Source organism: Astyanax mexicanus, chromosome 7, assembly GCF_023375975.1.
Source record: "Astyanax mexicanus isolate ESR-SI-001 chromosome 7, AstMex3_surface, whole genome shotgun sequence".
NCBI classification, from domain to species: Eukaryota; Metazoa; Chordata; class Actinopteri; order Characiformes; family Acestrorhamphidae; genus Astyanax; species Astyanax mexicanus.
The window spans coordinates 36,037,204-36,060,003 of NC_064414.1; the positions used below are offsets into that span (position 1 = coordinate 36,037,204).

The 22,800-nt window shown below is 37.5% G+C and overlaps 2 protein-coding genes across 5 annotated transcripts in view; both read left to right on the forward strand.

Moving 5' to 3' along the window:
• kcnq5a (potassium voltage-gated channel, KQT-like subfamily, member 5a) overlaps positions 1–6,910 on the forward strand; it is a 180,609-nt gene extending 173,699 nt beyond the window's left edge. For all 4 annotated transcript variants that reach the window (XM_049481327.1, XM_049481328.1, XM_022684693.2 and 1 more), the window contains 2 exons: positions 1,667–1,796; positions 3,116–6,910. In XM_049481327.1, coding sequence (XP_049337284.1) covers positions 1,667–1,796; positions 3,116–4,174 — 1,189 coding nt within the window. In that variant the 3' untranslated portion in view covers positions 4,175–6,910. The remainder of the gene's footprint in view (positions 1–1,666; positions 1,797–3,115) is intronic.
• Positions 6,911–7,755: 845 nt separating this feature from the next.
• Positions 7,756–22,534, forward strand: ddx43 (DEAD (Asp-Glu-Ala-Asp) box polypeptide 43). The gene is made up of 16 exons (XM_049481793.1): positions 7,756–8,280; positions 8,394–8,449; positions 11,532–11,655; positions 11,818–11,958; positions 12,818–12,903; positions 14,192–14,344; positions 15,947–16,065; positions 16,283–16,393; positions 18,105–18,246; positions 18,388–18,488; positions 18,704–18,791; positions 20,459–20,586; positions 21,217–21,326; positions 21,540–21,678; positions 21,768–21,855; positions 21,996–22,534. The coding sequence occupies exons 1-16, from the start codon at positions 7,908–7,910 to the stop codon at positions 22,224–22,226; spliced, it is 2,190 nt and encodes a 729-aa protein (XP_049337750.1). The 5' UTR covers positions 7,756–7,907; the 3' UTR covers positions 22,227–22,534.
• The last annotated feature ends 266 nt before the right edge of the window (positions 22,535–22,800 follow it).

The window sequence follows — 22,800 nt, forward strand, 5'->3', positions numbered from 1 at the left end:
GATAATTAAGTTAATTCTGTTGTTGTAAGACTTGTATTCCATCCTGTGGTAGCCTTATGCCGCATTCTATTTACTTTAGATCAGTCAAAACTGGTTTTGCTGTCAGTTATCATTGACAACATTGTCCCTGGTTAGCATTGTTGGCGATACCAGTTGATATCAATGTACTATTTAATATTTTACATTATTTAAACAGCATGGACGCTTGTCCACAAATAGAAGTTGGACAATACTTTGTGTATGATTCATATAATTAGACACAAATAGGTAAAAGTGCTAATAAACTGTATAACACTCCTGTTGGGGTTGGCGGGGATTTCCTGAATTTTCTAGTAGAAAATTTGACTGTTTTAACTTCAAATTTACTACAAAGAACTAGAGAGTTCTGACAATTAAGATACAATGGAAGGCAGCATTAGGTAAGCTGGTTAGCTTTGGATAATCGTGACTTACTTGAAGGCCAGATTTTTATAGTCTACAGTAGTATTATTTAATATAAAATGGCAAGTACACAGCATCTTAATAGATTTCCTCCAGTCTTGTGTTCCTGTGAGTTTGTTCTTGAAAAATGACTTATCAAGAATATTTTTTTCAAGAACACAATGCATTCTTCGATTTCTTATAATCAGCTGCAGGCATTTTTTGAGAGCATCAAGAATCAGCATCAGCTTTGGGCTCCAACTGATTTATTCTTGACATCAGTGTTTCCAATCAAAGAAAACATTTCCTTCTAACTGGTATTTTTTTTTTGGTGCTACTGGCTTAACCCTGAACTTATGTTTGATTACTTTGCATGTTGACACAAATGGAGAACTATGAAACAAACCATATGATGTAATGATGATCTAACATCTCACTTATACCCTATAATATGTACACAGGTCAAACATAACTTCATGACCACCTCCTTGTTTCTACACCAATTATCCATTTTTAGCATACAGGCTTTACATCTGTTGCTGCACAGATTTTTGTTGGTCATCTTCAAGTCCTTAATCTGTGGTCACAGGATGTTGCCAACTAGATACTGTTGGTGGACTATTCTAAGTCCAGCATTGATACTGAGGTGTTTAAAAACCACATCAGCATCATAATGTTATGTCTGATCTGTCTATATGTTTATTAGTGAGTTTTATAGTTAACTAAAACTAATCATTGTTTATATGCCAAAAGAATGACAACATTAATCTTCTGCATTTTGGATTAATATCTTCATCTGAACTCTATATACTGTCGTTAAAATACACTGTTCTGTTCTCTGTTTGTTAAACAACTGCTCTATAACAGTATTTCTCAATCCTGGTCTGTGAAGCACCTGTCCATTCACATGTTATTGGTTTTCCTGTCTTAACACACCCACTTCAACTTTAAAAGGATTGTTAAGCAGCAGATTAGTTGAAACAGGTGTGTCAGGAGAAGGGAGAGAAATATGTGTGCAGGTCAGGGTATTTCCAGGGTCTGGATTGAGAAACACTGCTCTGTGGATAACGTAGCACAAGATGGTGGTCAAACTCTAATTACCTTTCTTATTCTTTAACTGGAATCAGGTTTGTCCTTCTGTGCTGTACTCTGATTAGAGGAGATCCAACCTTTCACACTGTGTCTTCCTTCCTTTATTTACTTTTATTTATTTCTTACTTGCTGATTGAGTGATTTTGTGTCACAGGGTGGATCAGATCTTGGGGAAGGGGCAGATACCCATGGACAGGAAAATGAGGGACAGGATCCTTCCAGAAGGGGAGTCACTGGAACATGACATGAGCATGCTGGGGCGGGTGTGTAAGGTAGAGAGACAGGTAAGCTGGGTGTGGACATATTCTAAGAAATAGATAACCTGACATCTGTGTCATTCAGGGTGAACACTGTTTATGGTATCCTGTGTGTCATCTCAAAGTGATAAAAAGTATTTTTACAATAGAGTTTTCTTCTGGTTATCATTTTTTATTGTGCTGAGTTAAAAATGAATTACAATACACTTTTGATAATAAGGATGTGTTGCAAATCTGATTTGAAACATAATATAAACTTTGAAAATGGTACATTTTAAGTCAATTGTGGTCTTTATTCAGCCATAAATACATATATATCTCTTTGATCCAAACTGGATTTGTCAGAATGTTCCTCTGTTTTGGTCCAACTTGAAATTTCCTTATAAATTAAATTAAAAAAATTAAAGATTTTATGAACATAATTTTGGACAGTACACTTTAGATGCTTTATAGATATTGAACATGTATATAACCTAGAGACAATTAAATATTTATGCAGTTTATTTTTAGTTTAATAATAGCTGTACAGTGGGCTAAGGTGCTGCCACTATGATCGGGAGATTGCTGATTTGAATCCAAGTCATGCAGTTTGCCATCTGCTGCCGAAGCCCTGAGAGAGCAAGGCCAATTGTGCTCTCTCAGGGCTTTGGCAGTAGATGGCAAACTGCATGACTGGGATTCAAATCTCCTGGGTAGATGACACTCTTTCCCCTCATCACGGCAAAGGGTGATGTCATTCAAAGGGAGTCTGTGAGCTGATGTAACGAAACCGAGTAGCTGCGCTTTTCTCCAAGTGTGCCGTGATGCTACTTAGCAATGATGCATTAGCAGCAGCTCAAAAAGAGGTGACTTTACATGTGTCGGAGGAGGCATGTGCTAGTCTTTACTCTTCTTGTGTTGTGGAATCACTAGTGATGGGGATATACAGCTGACTAGCAGCTAAATGGGTAAAACAAATAACCTAGCCAAATTTGGGACAAAAATGGAAGAAAATCTGAAAATTAGAAACAATTTTATAAAAAAAAAAAAACATCAAAATCAAATCTCATTTATTCTGTAAGAAAAAGCTGGCATATTAAGAAGTATAAAAAAAACTTTGTCTGAAATCTGGACATCCCTTGAATGTCTCAGAATGTTGTCTTTTTTATATACTTAAACTTAATGTAAGCTTTAAGGGCCTAAAGTTGGAAAAAGAAAAATTAAGTGACTTATGGAATAACTATAAGTTAACATTAAAAATTAAGTAATAAAAACCTAAAAGCTCAATTTTATAGGCACACAGAATGACAGAAAATGTAGAATTCATACCAAGTTGTCTAATCCATTCTACATCTTGCACAATGCAGGTGCAGTCCATTGAGTCAAAGCTGGACTCGCTGTTAGATGTCTACCGGCAGGTTCTTCAGAAAGGCTCGTCTTCAGTGTTGGGTCTATCAGCCCTTCCTCTGTTTGAGCTAGAGCAAACCTCTGACTACCACAGCTCCATTCAGAGTAAGGACCTGTCCTCCTCCACACAGCTCTCAGGCAGTGGGGTTTCTCGATCTGCCAGTGCTAACCTGCCCTGTGGCCTTCAGCTTGTTCTGGCCCCCAGTGAACTCAACCTGGGCACTGGCTACCCAACTTCCGCCTCATCTTTCTCTCCTTCTCCACTGCTTCATAATCAGCCTTCTAGCCCAGACAGTGTTTACCCAACCTCGCCTCCCCCCATCCTTACCCCTAACAACCTGTCCAGAGGTCATCCCAACTTCTCAGAGCTGTCCAGGCCTCTACCTACCACCAACCCCAACACGAACACTCTGCAGCTGCCCACCATGGCTCCAGGCACACCTTCCAGTCTGATATCAGAGACATTGGAGGAAAGCAGGGCAGAGAGCCCTAACACCTGCTTGCTTAGCACCCAGACTGAAGCTGTTTCAGACAGAGAAGCTAAATGTTCTCAGAGCAGTGTGCAGCTAAGGAGCAGGCCTGAGCGGAGCCCCAAAGAGGAGGGCTCATGGAGGAGACACTTGAGTCTTGAAATTAACCCACTGGGCCTGTTGTCTTCACCAACAAACCACCCACTGCATTCAGACCGGGGACTGGGGAAATCCTTTTCTGCTCAAAACCTTATGCTGCCTTCTGGTGGGGACTGCCACCCTAATCTATCGGCTCGGAGCAGCGGCAGCAGCAACAACGAGTCCAACGACCGGGAGACCCTGCCAGACTGGGGCAACACAGAACTCTTCATCAGTGACAAAGAGCTGGCGACCAACAAAGGGAACTTCAACTTCCTTTCCCAGCAAAGCATGGACACCAGCTTCACCTCAGAGCTTGTACAAACGGGAACCGCTGGGCCTTCTCACAGTCCAGCTGGACCTTCAGGCAGCTCAGATTCCCTGAGCCTGCCTCACGTCCATCTAAAGTGACCCCAACCAACAGCGGCCTGACTGTAGAGACTAAACACCACCTCTGGTCCCGTATGTGCTTTTGTTTTTCCAAAGGAAAGGGGATGCCATCTTCACTTTTCACAATTGTTTCCCTAATTTTCTGTGTCAGTTGGTGAAAAGACATTGTGTTGCACACAGCCTTTAAGTTCATACATACATATCATTTGCATGGACGTTTGTGTCAGAAAGGGAAGGGATAATTTAGTAAGGTAAAGGTAATGCATATTAAAAGAGCAAGTTGAAGGATTATGGTAGTGAATGAGCTCTAATCTCAGTCTTGCATGGACACTGCATGTTTAAAATGCAACAGCACATAGGATTGAGAGTGTTTATGCATATATGGTTATGGACAACCCCCTGACTCAGTTTTCGAGTTCATATTTCAGTCACTTCTTTATATTGTAGTCTTCTTAGAAATGCATCGTCTTAGCTGCCAAGTCAAATGGTTCACCAGTCGAAGAAGGCCAGTATAAGTGGCTGCATTGTTGGCAGGCACAATGGATATCTGTGGCTGCCTATAGAAATAGTGTCATTAGAATTTATTTTGTTTGCTCATATGCATCTTAGAGCACGTTACTGAAGTCCCCACATGGTTGGGGCCTCAAGTTCTTAGCTACACAAAAACATGTCTTAGGCTGCTTTGAGAGGGGATAATATGAGATTGGTAAGAGGTTGCAAACTGATACACTATATGTCCAAATGTATTCATACATCACTTTTAATTACCCACTTTAGGGTCATTCAGCTACTTTAGGATAAACACAATGCTTGTTAATTTGTGCAAAAACAGCTTGGATAATAAACATATAAAAGCATTGCCAATACAATGGTACCCTCTGTAACAAATAAGTCTAACTTGTATGCTAGAGGTACACAAAGCCTACCAGGCCACTAACATTGGCTTACGGAGCAATGGAACTTCTGGAACATCTGTTCTCCGGTGTGATAGAGCAACATCCAGTACCTTTAAGACAAGTTGGAGGGGGAAATTGTTATCCAAAACTAATCATCCAACATCATAAATGCTTCTGTGACTTGAATGCCAACACATTCTAAGCAGAACAAAGGTGCAAACTTACTTTTAAAGCCAACAGTATACTTCATATACAGTACAAATGTATCTTTGGCCAGACTAACGCAGTCATTTGTGAGTTTGTACAGTGTGGTGTGCGCTAGGGCTGCACAATATAGAAAAAGCTGACATTGCAATAATTTGATGTACTGTAATATATATTGTAATATTTTAAAAAAGAATCAGGTTTTCCAATTTGTCATGATATAAATAATGCACTGTGTATATCAAAGACTTTTGCACATGCACACAGTGTAATGATAATGCTGAAACGACATATTATGCATCCCTAGTGGGCACCATTTACTAAACAGAACTCAGAATGAAGAATCAGAATGTCAATTGTTCAGAGTGCTCTTCCTGCAGACTGCAGGTTGCATGGTTGCTTGTGTCACTGCATGGAGCGGGCCTCCAGTGGCGCTGATCGACAAAGACGTGCACCAAGTTCTTTTAAAGTGTAGTGAGTTTGATTTCATTTTTAATATTTTAAAAATGTGTACTGTCACTTTTAATACCTTTAATGTAAAAAGAAAAGCTGAACGAACAGATGTACTGAAACTTTTGGACATATAGTGTATTCTGATTTAGGGATATTAGGTAAATAATATTTCAATTAATAACAAGTTGAAAGGTTATGTTTTTTAATGCTTGGTAAAATACCCCATTATAATCAGCCACATTGACATCTTCCAATAAAAAGTTTGCTTTTCTGTTAATTATGTTCTTATTGTGTGACATTGCATATTACATAATTTAGCACACTTATGTATTCTGTTTTATTCTGCAGCCCACAGCAGTCTTAACCCCAAACCCAGTGTTGCTTCCTTTGCTTTTCTTTACTTAATTTTCCATTTGGTTTCTATTCTGAGTAAATCATAAGTGCTTTTGCAAGACTGGTTGTCAGTGTATCATGTATATCAGTATGTCAGTGGCTATTTGTGTGTTTTTAAGTTGATGTTTTGTTGTTTTTTTCTAAAAACGCCTCTGGTGTACACATTGAGGATTATCCTGGCACTGTAGCTTACAACAATTGGAAGCACAATTGTTCAGAGATTGGAGAGAAACCTGCAAATGTGATGAATGTTTATTTTTTTAGCATAATCATGTCATTGTTTGTAATCCAGATACACAGAAAGAACGGTACATATATTTCTGAGCATTGATGTGCGCTGTCATCGTTCATGAATTCTCTGTGGAGTATAAGTTGCAGAATAATGCTGTAGACTAATAATAATCTTAACATTTTTTTTTTTTTTTTAGTTTTAAAGATTTTTTTAACTAAATGCTTCATGGTGCCTTTTGCATTTAACTACATCTTGTTTCTGTCCTAGTTTCATTACAGTACTCTTACTTTGACAACTTACAAAAACTGCTAAAAGTTTAGTTTGAGATAATTTAACATTCTGCTTGGCTGTGAACATAGCTCTTTTTTTCCAATGAAAGCAAGATTTATTTTGTTTTGTCACTAATTTAGTAATTTATTACACAAAACTGGCCTTAATATACATGCTTGATAATGTTAGAGTTCTGTCATGCAGATTAATTTATTTCAGCTATGTGCACATAACAGAGTTGATGCTCTGGGATTGAAAAATGCAAAATGAAATTTTATCATACTTAAATAAAGAAAAGACTTGAACTCATGAACAGTGTTGTTTATGTCTGTGGCCTGTGGATCTTTTTTCTGTTGATGAGTAGCATCACCAAGCTGGTTAGGCATGACACTCTGCTGATCAAGAGATGCTTAATGGATTGATGGAATAACCTGACAATTTAGTATATTCAGGTATTCACTTCAAAATTATGAGTATTTATTTTTTGGAATATAATCAAGAGGAAGATGGATGATCACAAGCCATCAAACCAAGCTGAACTGCTTAAATATTTGCAGTAGGAGTGAAAAAAAATATCCAAAGGCAGCATGTAAGACTGGTGGAGGAGAACATGCCAAGATGTATGGAAACTGTGGTTAGAAACCAGGGTTATTCCACCAAATTGATTTCTGAACTCTTAATATTTTACAAATATGAACCTGTTTTTTTTTGTTTTGCATTAGTTGAGGTCTGAAAGCTCTGCATTTTTGTGTGTGTTATTTCAGCCATTTCTCATTTTCTACAAATAAATGCTCTAAATGACAATATTTTTTTTTTTGAATTTGGGAGAAATGTTCTAGTAGTTCATAGAATAAAACAACATTCATTTTACTCAAACATACACCTATAAATAGCAAAATCAGAGAAACAGATTAGGTCTCATTTTTTTCCAGAGCTGTATAACTTAAAATGTAAGGTTTAATAATGTTAAGGGTTAATAAATTTATTTAATAAATTAACTACTTATTAATTTAAAAGAAGTGTTTATAAAACAAAGAAAATATTGTTTAATTTTACTTCTATTATTTGTACTCTGATGTTTAGTGTAGGGGTCAGCAGGTGAGTGGAGGAGAAGCATGGTGTGGGGTTTTCTCCTCATTCTTGGCGGGAATGGTCGTGACGTCGGCGGATGTTAATGGACCGGCTCGTTAGTGACCAGACGCCGCTGGAGTAGTTTAGTTTAGCTAAGAAACTGGTTGAAACTTGTGAAAAGTGCTCAGAAACGCGCTCGCCTCGGTTTAACCGGCTGCTGTGGTGTGTGTGAGTGATGTCGGACTGGGAGGATGAGTATGACGAGGCTGGGAAGGCCGTTTCAGGACCCTCAGCTGTGGTTACCGCTCCGCGGACAGAGTGGCGGCCGCCGGCGGCCTCCTCCTCCTCCTCCTACCGCGGGGGGACCGGGAGCGCTTACCGCGGGGGGAAAGGTGGAGGTGGTGAAGGAGAGGAGCAGCAGGGGAGCCGCTCAGACTGGAGGAACTCCAGAGAACAGCGCGGAGAGACCAGTTATCGCAGTGACAGTGGGAGCTGGAGGCGTGCTAGTGATAATGGAGGTGGTGGTAATGATGGTGGTGGTGGTAGACCAGGCTCAGCTCGCCCCGTGTTAATTTCAGTAGAAAACTCTATGATAGGGCGAGTTATAGGTAAGATAATTTTTACCAGCTAGCACTATTCTAGTTCACCAATAGTTTGGGCTAATTTACCCCAAACCTAATTCATTTAAAACACATACTACACTGGTTTCCTGTGGGAACAGGTCGAGGCGGTGTGAAAATCCGGGAACTGCAGGACTCCAGTGGTGCGAGAATAAAGGCAAGTTCATCAACACTGATATGCTAACATAGTTAGTTAGTTATCTGCTAACTATGCTAACATAGCTAGCTAGTTAGCGTAAATTATCTAAGCTAGCTAATTATTACATTTTTCGTAGCTAAGTTCCTTCTTAGGTTTGTGTGTAAAGTCTCTACTAAGTCCTTAGTTAACACAAGCTAGTTTCAAACCATCCTTAAATAAGTTAAATCTAGTTGCACCATAAGTCCATGGAAACACATTTCCAAAAATAAAGGTCTTCCACTAAGTCATATTTACAAGACAGTAAGTCATAATTATAAGATAGTAAGTCATATTTACGAGAGGATAAGTCATAATTATGAGAGTACGTCATATTTACGAGTGGCTATAATTATGAGATAGTAAGTCATATTTACGACTGGCCAAGTCATAATTAAGAGACAGTAAGTTATAATTACAAGAGACAAAGTCAGAATTGCGAGATGATAAGTCATCATTATGAGAAAAAATATCTCGAGGTGTTAAAGAGGCGATAAACCCTATGCCAACCCTATTTTTTTTTTTTTTCATTAATAGCGGAAATATGTTCCTTTGAGATTCTAAAACATCACAGTCCTGCTTATTTTTTTTACATAAACCTTTCCTGACCTTTTATTTTGGTCTTTTATTAAAGCTGCTTCTGCAATGACCTTGCAGGTTCGACTGTGCTATAGGCAGTTTGTTGTTTCCGTGTGAGATGGTACTTGGATTCTCACAATATGCAAATCAATCAATTCATTAATAATGCCGCCTACCTAGTGATATCCAACCAACTGAGTCTCACCACAGTCAGAGGCACACTGTGCAGCCCAGTCAGTTCTCTCTTCTGCCCTGCCCCTAAACCCATACATCACCCAGTGCCCCTCCCAAATTACTCCACACAATTTTTTTTTTTTAAGCATTTTTCGAATTTGATCTGAGGAGTGAGGTAAAATCTGAAGGGTTAAGTTACCTTTTTAAAGTATCTTTTTATTTGTAACACCACAAACACATCATGCTGCTAAAAATGCTACGTTTTTAACTACAATTAAGAAATATATTAATTCTTAAATAATAAATTGCAATTTTAAACAGCTAATTGCAATGGGTTATGTAGATTGAGATGAATCCTGTCCTTTAATGATGGTGTTTCTGTGGCACTAATTGCTCAAACTGTACTGTGCTGAGTAAGTCAGAAACCATCCTGTTTTTGTCAAAAAGCAATTATGATCTCAAACTGGTTTCCTTAACATGACTGAATGGAAAGTCTGATTAGTCTTTCCATTCACCAGAACTGAATCCAGTAGAACAACTTTGAGATTATTAGTATGAAAGTGTCTCAGAAGACCTGTATGAAGTATGTAATACAATTATAACAGCATGGACTTGAATGCCAGAGGAATGTATACCACATCTTCTCAAATCTTGCCGTGAATAGCTGAGGATGTTTTGGGAGGAAAAAAAGGAATGTCAGCTAATAAAGTGCTTGGTCAGTATGTATTGCACAGCTTAAGGAAATGTATGTGCAAGTTTTAATTCTTCTTTCCCACATAAAGGTGGTTTCTTTAGTCTTTCACAACAATTCTAAATTCCCTGTTTCATAAAAAAAAATATTGGTAATGGATATTTGGGACAAATGGCAAAAATAGGGTGTTTTCGCTTCCCAGATCAGAGTCTGCCCCATAGATCACTGCTGTTTTGTAGTCAGCCGCATGTTGTTTATGACCGTACTTGTTGTTTTGTGTGTAAGCTGATTTTTTTAATGGGCTTTTCAAAAAAATCACCTGAATCACATTCTGTGGTAGATAAATATGTTTAAACCTGTATATGTTTTATTCTTAGTACATGTGGAATACCCCAAAAAAATTAACAGCCCCCATTCACAGGTGGAACTTTGTAACTCTTAACAGGTTACATGACACCAGGAAGGACAAAAACACATTTGGGCACAGTTTGAACATGTTCACTGTGTACTCACTTTTGTTGCTGGCTGTTTGGACATAAATGGCTGTGTGTTAAATTATCAGTACTGCTGGACAAGCTATACACTTATTGTTCTATGTTATATCCCAGTTTCATTTCTATAATGTTCTCCCAAAAGCTGTTATAGAACATGTGCAGAAATGTGAAGGGTGTACTAACTTTTGCCATTCATTCTTCCCATTGAAAAATCAGCCAAATATGGGCATGCCCAGGATGACAGAATGACACAAGACTTCAGTGGTCTATGGTTCATGTCTTTTTTATTTTTTACATTTGGTTCATTTGGTTTCACACTGCAGTTTAATAAGCAGATTAAAACTTTACATGTTTTTGGCATTAGTTTATTGAAAAAGGGCAAGATCAAGGACAGGTAAAGAGCAAGATAGAAGGGCAAGGTTCGGTGGAAAAAAGATCTGGGTACAGAAATTACAAAAAGAAATTAGATATAAGGGGATACATTATCCTAAATCTTTGATCGGCTGCACTGAACCAATTTGAAATGATATATTTTAATTATTTCTTTATTTTTATTTCAATGTTGAAATATATAAAATTAAAAATATATATATTACTTAAACTTACAAAATACAAAAATATTTTATAAGTAGTCATCTTATAATGGATGTCAAAGGATGGATGGATGGATGGATGGATGGAGGGGGCATTGATATGCTTTTCAACATCGTTGATAAACAATCAGAATTAGCAGCACTCACAATCTTTTTAAACAACAACATTTTTTTTTTTGCCACATTAGTTGCATTTTGGTTAAGTGGACAGAAAGTTATCCCCCAATGTTTTCACAGTGGATTATAAATATGGTGTATTTTTATTAAGAGAAGAGATCAAGTATATAATTAATTGCTTAACATAGAGTTGCATCAATATGGCAGTCTTTTCTTAGTCATGTTGATTTTTTGAAGTCTGTAAGTTTTATGCTTGAATAGAATTATTTTTAGGTTATGTAGCTTGGAATCTTGGGAACATTTTTTTGCTATGTTTTAGTGCTCTCTTCCCTCTTGTGCTTGTGTCAGGTTATAGAAAATAGCAGTAACTTATTTCAAATTATTTCACTCCTAATGTCTGATTATTGTTTGGATAGGTTAACCGTGGAGATTATGAGGGAGAGGTGCTGATCTTTGGAAGCAGTGATGTTCAGCAAAAAGCCAAGGATATGATCGAGGAGTTGATATCTGGGAGTTCCAGTGGACCTCGATTCAACAATGGTAATTGTTAAATGGGTTAGAGGTCCAAGGCACCCTTGTTGACCTTTTGTTTTGGATAAGCAGCATCGGGACCACTGTTCTCCTCGACTGCAGCAATTCTAAAGAAAGTGGACTTCTACAATTTGTTGATGGTCATGTATGTCTGTTTGTGTCTTTTTACAGGTAGTGAGAGGTCAGGAGTGAGAAATGATTCCTGCTGGCCAGCGTCTGCTTTGCAGGCGTCCACTGGCCCTGCTACCACACCCATAGACTGGACTAACATAAGGGAGAACAGGGAGAAATACGAGACCATGAAATGGCAAGGTGAGTTTAAGCTGAGGGTGGATCCATGTATGGGTTCAAAAATTCACTAACTGCAGAATGTTTCCGCTTTTTACAGGAAGAGATAGAAGGCCACAAGTAAAATAAAAAAATGGAACAAAAGAAAAGTAATGTAACAGACATCTATCACAAAACAAAAAAAAAGTGCAGCATAGCATGAGCATGAGCGAAGACCTTAACCCTCACTGCTCCCCACAGTAATGGCTGCCCACCACCCTGGGGATTTTTTTTTTTTTTATAAATATCTGTGTTCTGAGTGTACTCACTAGTGGTGAGTTGGACAGATGGATGGGTTGACTGCACAGATGGATCTTGCTTTTAAGAATATCTCTATCATATATGGAGGTGTTTTTTTTTTTTTTGTGTCAGATTTTTTTAGTGTGTGCAATACAATATGTAACACCCCCAAATTTACCATATGATGTATTTTTTTTATTTCTATGCTGTATCAATTCTCAAAAGCACAGTAAAGCTTAAAAGCAGACAGTGGATAACTACTGCTTACAGTATTGTAATATACCACAATATATTAATTCATACAAACAGGTTCTTGTCGATATTCAACCCTAGTTTACCAGTGCCTCCAAATGGAAAGCCCATATAGTACTTTTGGCATTCCTTTCATTACTTGTGTAAATTGTTCGTAATAAGATTAAGGCCACTGTTTTGTTGAGTTTTTAGAGTTTAACAGAGGCAAACCACTAAAAAACTGGCACGAAGTAAAGGTAGCAGTTTCCACTTGTAGGGTGTATACCTGTGTGTAATTGTTATAAAAACATTTTTTTATGAATATGCTCTATAATATTGTACCTAGTTAAAGAAAGTTTGTTGGTTTGTTTAGATCTTCCACCTCTAAAGAAGAACTTCTACATTGAGGATGAGGCAGTGGCCAGGCGCAGTGCTGAGGAGATCACAGTATGGAGGCAAGTGTGAATCAACTGTTCTGCTTTATCCAGCAGAGGTCTCTGTTTAACTAAGTCTGCAATACAAGGCAAGACAACCATATACACCATGCTTGTGCTGGACACAGATGGAGTTGCTAATGGGTACACTAAGAATAGAAATAGTGATTTTGAGAACATGTGCCTAATGCTCCAGCTTCTGAGCCAATAATGCCTCTAAATTACAGGGATCAACCAAGGGCTTGTTTATGATCTGTTTATGTGCACGCAGTTTGTTAAGAATGCGGCCTTGTCCCCCAATAGGAGGACCTAGTAAAATTTAGTTCCAACATGTGTTTTTAAAGCTTTTAAAAAATTCATTTGGGATATAACATATTCTGTTGTACAGCATCATATGTTTTCTATTTTTCTAAGTGATCCATATTGTGATAATATTGGTATTTTGTTTTGAAAGCAGTTAATTTTGTGTGTAATATGCTCATTACCTTGAGGATTTAGGGGTATTGTTTGTGCAATTGTTGGTTTTCAATTTATGGTTTGTATGCATGCACCGAATATTCTGGCCTTAAATGCATTAAATAATTTGCTATATTTTATACAAAATCAAAAATTTTGAATAAAATAAGTTACTGAAATACTGACAGAATAGTTCTACTAAATGTTTGAAACCGAACACGGTAAATAATCCTAGTAGTAGTATGTTATTGAAATTTAAAAAAATATATATTTTATTATGTTTTGTCCTGTTGACAAGTATATTGTTATTGCAAAACCTGCTCTGAAGCTAGTTATTTATATATAATATAATAGTATATGTGCGTGTATATATGTAAATATGTACTAATATGTGGCATTACATACATTGTCCAGCAGAGGGCTCTGTTTAACTTTGTTTAATCAGAGATGGCTTCCTGTGCAAAATGAGGCATACTGAGAAGGAAATTTGATCCTTTAAGATTCCAAGAAAATAGTTTTTGCAAAAAAAAAAAAAAAAAAAAAAAAAAAACATGGATAAACCTTTTCTCCTGCCTGGCCCTGGTATTCTTCATTATAGTCATCAGATTTATTTGAGGCATTGGAATTCTGTGGTGTAACACTAGCATGTCATATTTCTCCTATTTATGGAGCAGAAATCACCTTTCTGAAGCCAAAACAATAAGAGCAGCATAGTAGATGTTGAAAGAAATATGTTGATCCTTTGCTTCTTTTAATAATCTTATGTTTTATCCACAGTCAGAATATAAGCTGTTTGTTTATATGCAACTCTGTATCTTGTACACTATACACTCTCTGTTTTGCTCTCTAACAGGAAGGAGAATAACAATATCTTTGTGGATGACCTGAAAGAGGGTGAAAAAAGAGTCGTTCCTTATCCAGTATACACTTTCCTTGAGGCTTTTCAGCACTATCCTGAAATCATGGAGAATATACACAGAGTGGGCTTTCAGAAGCCGACTCCCATTCAGGTACTTTGGGGGGAACACCGCCATCAGCAGTTTTTTCATTGGGTAGTTCTACCTGGTCTGCACCACTTAGATTTGAATGTAGCATTCAAATGACAACAAGCAGTCAGATTAAAGGGGAGGACTTATGTGATGGTTTGCGGTTTGTTTGAATTGGGGCAGAAAAATTTAGGGGAATTCTTCTCTTGTAAACGGCTATATATTGACCGTCTAGAGTGCCAGTGTTTTGAAAAATGATGTGCCAAAATGAAAATGTGCCAGCTGCCAAAATGAAGGGTTTGCCTAAAACTGAGATTAAGGGCCCTTTTTAACCAAACACAACTTTTTTCTTTATTCATTTTTTGTAATGATATATTTAAGAAAAGAAAGCAATGTATTTATTTTAACAGATTGAAACTGAGCTAACGAAACCAAGTATTTACTTATTACTGCACTATGTGCAGAATGTGTCTATGAATGAATTTCACTTTCACTTATCAACAAAGAACAGTCTCAATGAGCTTGTATCAATGATGAACTAAGAATAAGAATCTGCAGGCTTTTTAACCTTACACTGGAAATGAAAGTGGAAGTATTACTATTGTTCATTTGATTTGCAAAAGACCAAGATGCCAAGAAAGCACAATGTTTTATATATATATATATATATATATATATATATATATATATATATATATATAATGTTGAGCCATTCAGTGCATACAGTAATAGAACTTATACCATTGTAATACAACTTTTAGAAATTTCAGATTTCATTATAATCAAAATATTTCTTCAACAGTAATAAGGACAGAAATTTAAACTCCCAATATTCATTTTTTTTCCCCCAATTATATTTCTAATTACACTGACATGCCAAGTGTCCTTTAACATCAACTAGTGTTGTGTCTACTGTCCCGTGGAAGAACGTTGCACTGACCTGTGGGATATGCGTGTAGGGTCTCCTGCATTAAATGTGAAATGTGATTTTCTGCTAAAATTCTTTGTGACCTGCAAACACATCATCATTACCATTCACGGCACTATTCTCTGTGGCAGGTAATGCCATCTATGAGACATTCCTTGAAACACACCTGCACTGCGGTACAAGGACTGTTAAATATGTGCAACGACTTGTGAAATGGAATGTCCCTTCCATCAGTGTGTCAATTCACCATCATGCCTCCCTCAAATTCTGATCATTCACATTTCCTTGTACCTTGCTTAAGGTAACTAATTGGGATAAGAATTTGTGAAATACAATTTAAGATAAAATCTTAGTTTATGTTTCAGTCAATTCAGGTGTTCTGCTTTGTTGCTTGTTGCATATGTGTGGTATTGACTGGTGTGTCTTTTAACAGTGAGTAATGATTGGTATGTAAATGACAAACAAAGCATACAGTTAGACAAGTCTTTTTAGTTGTTGAACGGGTTTTCAACCACCTAAACTATTTTAATGAGTAATATGTCTGCTAGTGTTATTTGATTAAACATCCTGTTGTGCCTCCCTGTGCTTTGTAGGGTCCTGGTAGTGTTTCCTTTTCCAAATCATCAGTCAATAGACAGGGAAAAGAAAATGAGTAGAAAAGGTCATTATACAGTCTTCTGTGTGTTCTCTTTCTGTAGTCCCAGGCTTGGCCTGTGGTCCTGAAAGGCCTAGACCTGATTGGAATTGCTCAGACTGGAACTGGGAAGACCCTGGCCTATTTGCTTCCTGGCTTCATCCACATGGACGAGCAGCCTGTGTAAGGATATCCATTTTTCAACCTTTAGACTGTATTTAGACAGTGCCCGTCTAAAAGTAGATAAAATTAGATCTGCCCGAAATGAAAAGAATCCTGAATTTTGTTCATTCATGACTGGGATTTATGTCAATTAACCTGTGTGTGCTCGAAAATTCCCATTCCCCATCACATCTGTCTGCTTTATCTTTTTTTTTTTTTTTTTTTTTTTTTTTTACAGACCCAGGAACAAGCAAAGTGGCCCTGGAATGCTGGTCTTAACTCCTACTCGAGAGCTGGCACTCCAGATAGAAGTAGAGTGCAACAAGTACAGCTATAAAGGATTCAAAAGGTGAATCTTTTTAACAGATTTAAATAAATGGATGTTTGATCTTCATTTGAACAATATCGAGACATTGTATAACTATAGATTTTATTCAGAGGTTATATAACGAAACAAATCAGAGAAAAAGAAATGCCTTTTAAAAGTAATTAGTATGATATAAATAAGTGAAATGCTGCTTTTTGTGAGAAAACACTCAGCATACCCCCTCCCTAATAAAATGTTTGTCGTATTTAAACCTCATACATTTAGGCCATTTTTGTAATTTTTCTTCAGTTTTTATGAATTTTACGTAGTCATTGTTTGTCGGAGTGCAAGTGAAGGAAAAGGCGCTGCTGCCAGCTTGGCCATACGTAGACAAATCTTCTACAAATCTGAAAAAAAACACCACAAAAATATCTTATCATTATGATGAGTGACATCAATGTAGTGAGATCAAAAGAGATCTCTGATGCCTTCACAAAAAGGTGGTAGATGAAGGTGAGTCTGGAAAAGGATTAGAAAAGATCGCAGGAGAACTAGAAAGCCATTTCACTGTCCAGAAAACAATTTACAACTGAAAAAGCTGCCAACATAATGAAAAAGTCAGGTCATCTTAGCAAGTTCAGACAAAAAACAGCGTGCGTGAGTTTCCGGTAGACCCTTCCACAGTTCATATTAAACTACATCATCTGCTATCTTCAGAAAGAGACTACACAAGTTATATTTTATTGGGGTTGTGCAAGGACGGAATATTACAAAAAAACATCAGTGCAAGATAAGGGTTTGTGAGGGAACACCTACACACACAGCGGGACTTTGTAGTTTCCTTAGAAAGAGTCCAAAGTTGAATAATAAAAGTATAAATAGTATGATTGAAACAAACCAAATACAGCATATGAGCACAATGTTCCATACCTACTGTGAAGCATGGTGGTGAATACATCATGTTTTGGGGCTGCTTTGCTACAAGAAGTTTGGGCAAGCTCTTCATCATTGAAACCACTATTAATTCATTATTTCATCAGAGGGTGCTTGGGGAAATGTGGGTACATCAATACAATTGAGAACATCAGACAGCTGACAGAATTCTGCAATAAGCAGTGGGACAAACTTATCCTTCAGTTGATGTCTTTTTAAGACTTCTGGGTATAGTTTAATTTAGGTTATTTCTGCCAAAGGGGGTGCTACCAACTGATAGGGCATAGAGTGTCCTAATGTTTTTATTATTTTTTTTTTTTTCTCAGGAGACATTTACAGTTATATTTGTTTTAGATTTATAACCTCTAAAAATTGCTGCTTCAAATCTAGAAAATCGTCTAGTGAACAGATTCTGCTGAATGTTTTAGTAAAAAAAAAAAAAGGTCAATGTTCTAATAAAATTATATTATATAATTTTGAAAGCGCTCCTTGTATTGTGGTGATCTAAAATGAGTCACTCCTTGCAGTTGCACCACTTGACTTTGGTTTAGTCACCTTATTTTGACAGTAATTTTAATTCCAATTAAACACGCTTTTGTGACTACTTATGTTAACCTTTCCTTCTGTGGTATACAGGTTTTGCATATACTTTTCAAACAGAATAATGAATTCTGTTTTGATTTTACATGTTCCACGTTTTACATTGGTTTTACCACCTGCTATAGAACGCCATTTTGTACCACCCTGACACTTTATAATATTCAAACTGCTTGACAAATGTTGTTAAATTATGCTTAATCTGTCTCTGGCCTCTATACAGTATCTGTGTTTATGGAGGAGGTGACAGACGGGCACAGATAAAGATGGTGACCAGCGGCGTGGACATTGTGATTGCAACACCAGGGCGATTGAACGATTTGCAGATGAACGAACTCATCAACTTGCGTTCCATCACCTACCTGGTATTTTCAGCCATTGGTTAAGTGATTTGTTAAACACATGCTTATGCTGTGTAATACTGTAATTAAACAAGCTCTCTTAATACCCCTGAGGCTTCTATCATGACAATCTATTTTGCTTTCAACTTTACTTGATGATAACAGGTACTGGATGAGGCAGACCGGATGTTGGATATGGGGTTCGAACCTCAAATTATGAAGATCATCCTGGACATTCGGCCTGACAGACAAACGGTCATGACCAGGTGAGAGATTCGTTAGCTGCTTGTTCGGATCTGAGCACGGATCTGAGCATGGAGAGTAACCACTCCTGTAGCTTTTACACACAAACAAACAGTTTAGCACAAAACAATTACAAAATGGTTAAACATGATTGGTTGTGGTACTCTGTAAAGATGTTTCTTAAAAATTTAATCAAAAATTTTTTTTCCCCTCATAACTGTCCTGTTTCTAAATGTAGTGCTACTTGGCCAGCAGGAGTAAGACGTTTGGCCAGGTCCTACCTCAAAGATCCTATGATGGTGTATGTGGGCACCTTAGATCTGGCGGTAAGTTGGGACATGTTTAATGTGCTAAGTTGGGAAAATTTTCTTAGGCCTTTAATGTTCTAAACATTTTAATTCTTAGACTTTTTTTTATTTAGTCATTTCAGTTTAGATTTCCATGATTTATCTGTTAGATTCAGTTTGTTGGCATTTAACACGACTTGAACATATCCATGTATTATTCATACTGGGATAACTGGGACCATATTTAGACACAAGATTGTATACACCTATCTATAAGTTGTGGGGGCATCTGTGGATCCCATCAATGAGCTTTAGTTGCCCATGACCCTGTTGGCAGTTTACTGTTTAAAGCAGTTTTGATCTGTACCCATCACTACATAACAGGAATTAGGGCTGGGAGGTTAATTAAATGAATTTGATTACTTGTATTACTGTTTTAATGTCATTTTCAAAATGGGAAAAAAATCAAGATTGTATATCTTTCCATATAGAAGCTGCCAGAGAGAAATTTAGTAGATTGACATTTGCTTTTTTCAGAAACCTGTAAACAACTCTATGTGGCAGTAAGTATGCTATGTTTACACCAAGTTTAATATAAAGCTGCATGTAAAGTTGAAGGAGACTGCTTACTATTCTAATAAAAGAAATAAAACTTAATTTAAATATTGAAATTAAATGTAAAGTTCAATTCAATTCAATTTTATTTTTATAGCGCTTTTTACAACAATGGTTGTCACAAAGCCGCTTTACAGGAAAAACAGGTCCACGCCTCTTATGAGCAGCACCACAGAGATGCCAATTTTATGGTGACACAGTGGCAAGGAAAAACTCCCTTTAAGAGGAAGAAACCTTGGAAGGAACCAAGACTCAGTCCGAGGAACCTATCCTACTCGGGTTGACCCGCTCAGTACAAACAAACAACAAACAAACAAATAACAGAACAAAACAACAGTACAGAGAATAATGTGAACTACCAGTAATATCTCGCTAGACCCATCTGATGTTTTGAAATGTTCTGACCAAGCTGTATAGCCATCATAGTTTCTCGCTTTTTAAAGTGGCTCACATTCTTATGTTTGCCCATTTAAGGCAGATGCTACTGTTGGTAAAAACTTGCCTACATGTATGTGTCAGTGGTGCTAATGTTATGGCTGATCAGTGTATTGCAGTACTAATGAAGAGAAACCAATCAGGATGTGTAGGTCTTAGTTTTTTTTTTTTTTTTTTTAATAAATGTTTTTAGGCAGATGCTTTTTAGTAATCAGGCAAAATAATCAGCTATAATTAGAGTAGTTGCTCACTACAAACATGTTCTGAGAGTGAATAACAGGATTTAGGAAAACCACACCAGAACTGAAAATGTATACCTGCTTTACCAAATACTAATGAGTAACCTTATATAAAAATGTTTGAAGGTAATTGATGGTTAGTGGTTGGGGTGGTGCAGTGGATAACACCACCGCCTGTGGGTGAGCTATCATGTGGAAGACTGCATTGGCCCACCTCTGTAATAGGAATACCCTTGTAAGTTGTTCTGGATAAGAGTGTCAACTAAATGCTGTAAATGTAATTAAACTAAAGGTGAGAAACAAATAAGGACAGACCAGATCTAGTATGAGTCTTATGATTTCAAAACATGTGCTAGGTAAGTTTAGAAGATTCCGGATGAATTTCCCCTTATTGCAATTGTTTTTTTTCTCATGTAGGCTGTGAATACCGTGCAGCAGACTGTCCTGTTTGTGCAGGAAGAGGAGAAGAAGGCTTATGTGTTCGACTTCATTCACAATATGGAGCCTCTGGACAAAGTCTTGATCTTTGTTGGCAAGAAGATTGTGTGAGTGAGCAGAGTGTAACTTAAACGTGGCGGTTTATTTACTCATTTAAATGTTACTGCATTTGGTAACTCCCTAAACTGAGCTTCTACGCCTCCAGTTGAGTGTCAGTAAAGCACACTCAGCATTTATAAATATGACCTCATACACCCACTCGTTTTAACCGCTCAGATAGCATCTTGTGGTTGTTTTGATTGGCCCGTTTGTTTTGATTTAAAAATAAGTCCCTCCCTTATACTTTGTTCGTTTCCTGAAGCACCCTGTTGATGCAATACTGTCTGTACAAGCCGGTTGGCAGTAGTGCTTAGGAGAAATAGCTCAATTTCACTGGAAATTGAAACTCCTTGCTTCTTTCTGGGTGGGCCTTCACATATGGTGCAGCCTTAGTGCAGGACTCACCTACTAGTTATAAATAAATTAGTAACCAGCAGAGGAAGTAGAGCTGGTGCAGTTCTTGCTTTTAGGAAAATAAATAATGAAAATGCAGCAGCTGTTGTTTCAACTTAAGTAATTGTTTACTGTAATGCTTATGTTTTCTCACTATTACTCAGTTAAACAGACCCCTTCTCTAATCTCCCCCTTCTCTAATTTTGTATATTTAATTTTCCCCCTCTTGATGATGTTTCATGCAGGGCAGACGATTTGTCCAGTGATCTTTGTCTGCGGGGGATAGCGGTACAGTCCCTGCATGGGGACAGAGAACAGTGTGACCGTGAGGAGGCTCTACAAGACTTCAAAGATGGTATGCTGTAGTCAGTACAGTCAGATCCCTAAATGTTAAGACTGTGAAATATCTTTCACTATTATAGTTCGCCCCATGCTTGTGAATTTGTCTTTAGTTTATGAATATAAATGACAGAAAATTCTACAGATTCAAAGTGGTCAATGCAGTGATCCATTATGGTTTGATACAAAAGCAGAATTACAAAAAAAATGTTGTATTAATCCTGTTCAGGCCGTGTTCGCATTCTTGTGGCCACGGACCTCGCCTCGAGAGGATTGGATGTTCATGACATCACACATGTCTTTAATTATGACTTTCCTCGGAACATTGAGGAGTATGTTCATCGGGTTGGGCGTACTGGTCGTGCAGGGTGAGTGAATTCCACTGCCTTTGTAAGAGAGCGATCACCATTAATCACAGAGTCACGTTTAAAACTAAGCACTAACTTTGATTTATCAGACGATCCGGAGCCTCTGTGACCCTCATAACAAGAGGAGATTGGAAATGGGCAGCTGAGCTTATACACATCCTGGAGCGTGCTGGCCAGGTACACACACACACAGACACACACACACACACACACACACCCCTCATTATTGCATAGTCACACCTCCTACACTTACATACCACTGTATTTATAATAATATAAATGAACCGTGTTTGATTCTTGGCTTCCTGGTGTTGCAGGAGGTACCAGATGAGCTGGTACTGATGGCAGAGCGCTATGACAAACATCAGAGAGAGAAAGAAATGTTCCCTGCCAAATCCAGAGGTGGGAGAGATGAAAGAGGTGGTGGAGGTGGAAGAAGAGGTGGAAGTCGAGGAGGTGCGAGAGAGGGTGGTGGTGGTGGTGGTGGAGGTGGATTTTGGGGTCAGAAAGAAAGAAGGTCCAGAGAAGATTCGAACTGGCATTTCTGATCTCAGAAAGGTTAAGTTTTTCATTAACCTCAAAAAAAGACATGTATGTGCGTTGTTTGCTATGAATCACCACACCTTGACCCATGTGTGCTAAAATTGTACCCTTTACGACACTTGGTTTTCCATTGAGATGACAGATGATGGTTAAAAATCTTTAACATTTATTACTAGTATACTGTTGCTGTCAGGAAAAGTGTGCTTCACTTTTTCATGCAACTGTAACAGTTGAATGGACAACAAGAAAAGCTCCAAAATCTTTCAAAAGTATTTCGTATGAAAGTTTTTTTTTTCCTTATCCTGTAAAATAACTGCCATTTTGGAGAAATAGGGTTTTTGCGTGACATTGATGTGTTTAAATTCTGTAAGGGTCAGACCCCTGACGGCATATTCTTATTATTTTTATTTTTTTGCATAGGAAAAGTATAAAAACAAGTGTAGGCTCATTTTTATACAGGGAAATTCAGCATAATTGCCATATCTTTGTATATCATCTACTACCTCAACAACTGGAAGATGATGTAAAACAATTCATTGAATAAGCAAGCCTAACAAAAATCTTAATAGTTCAGGACCT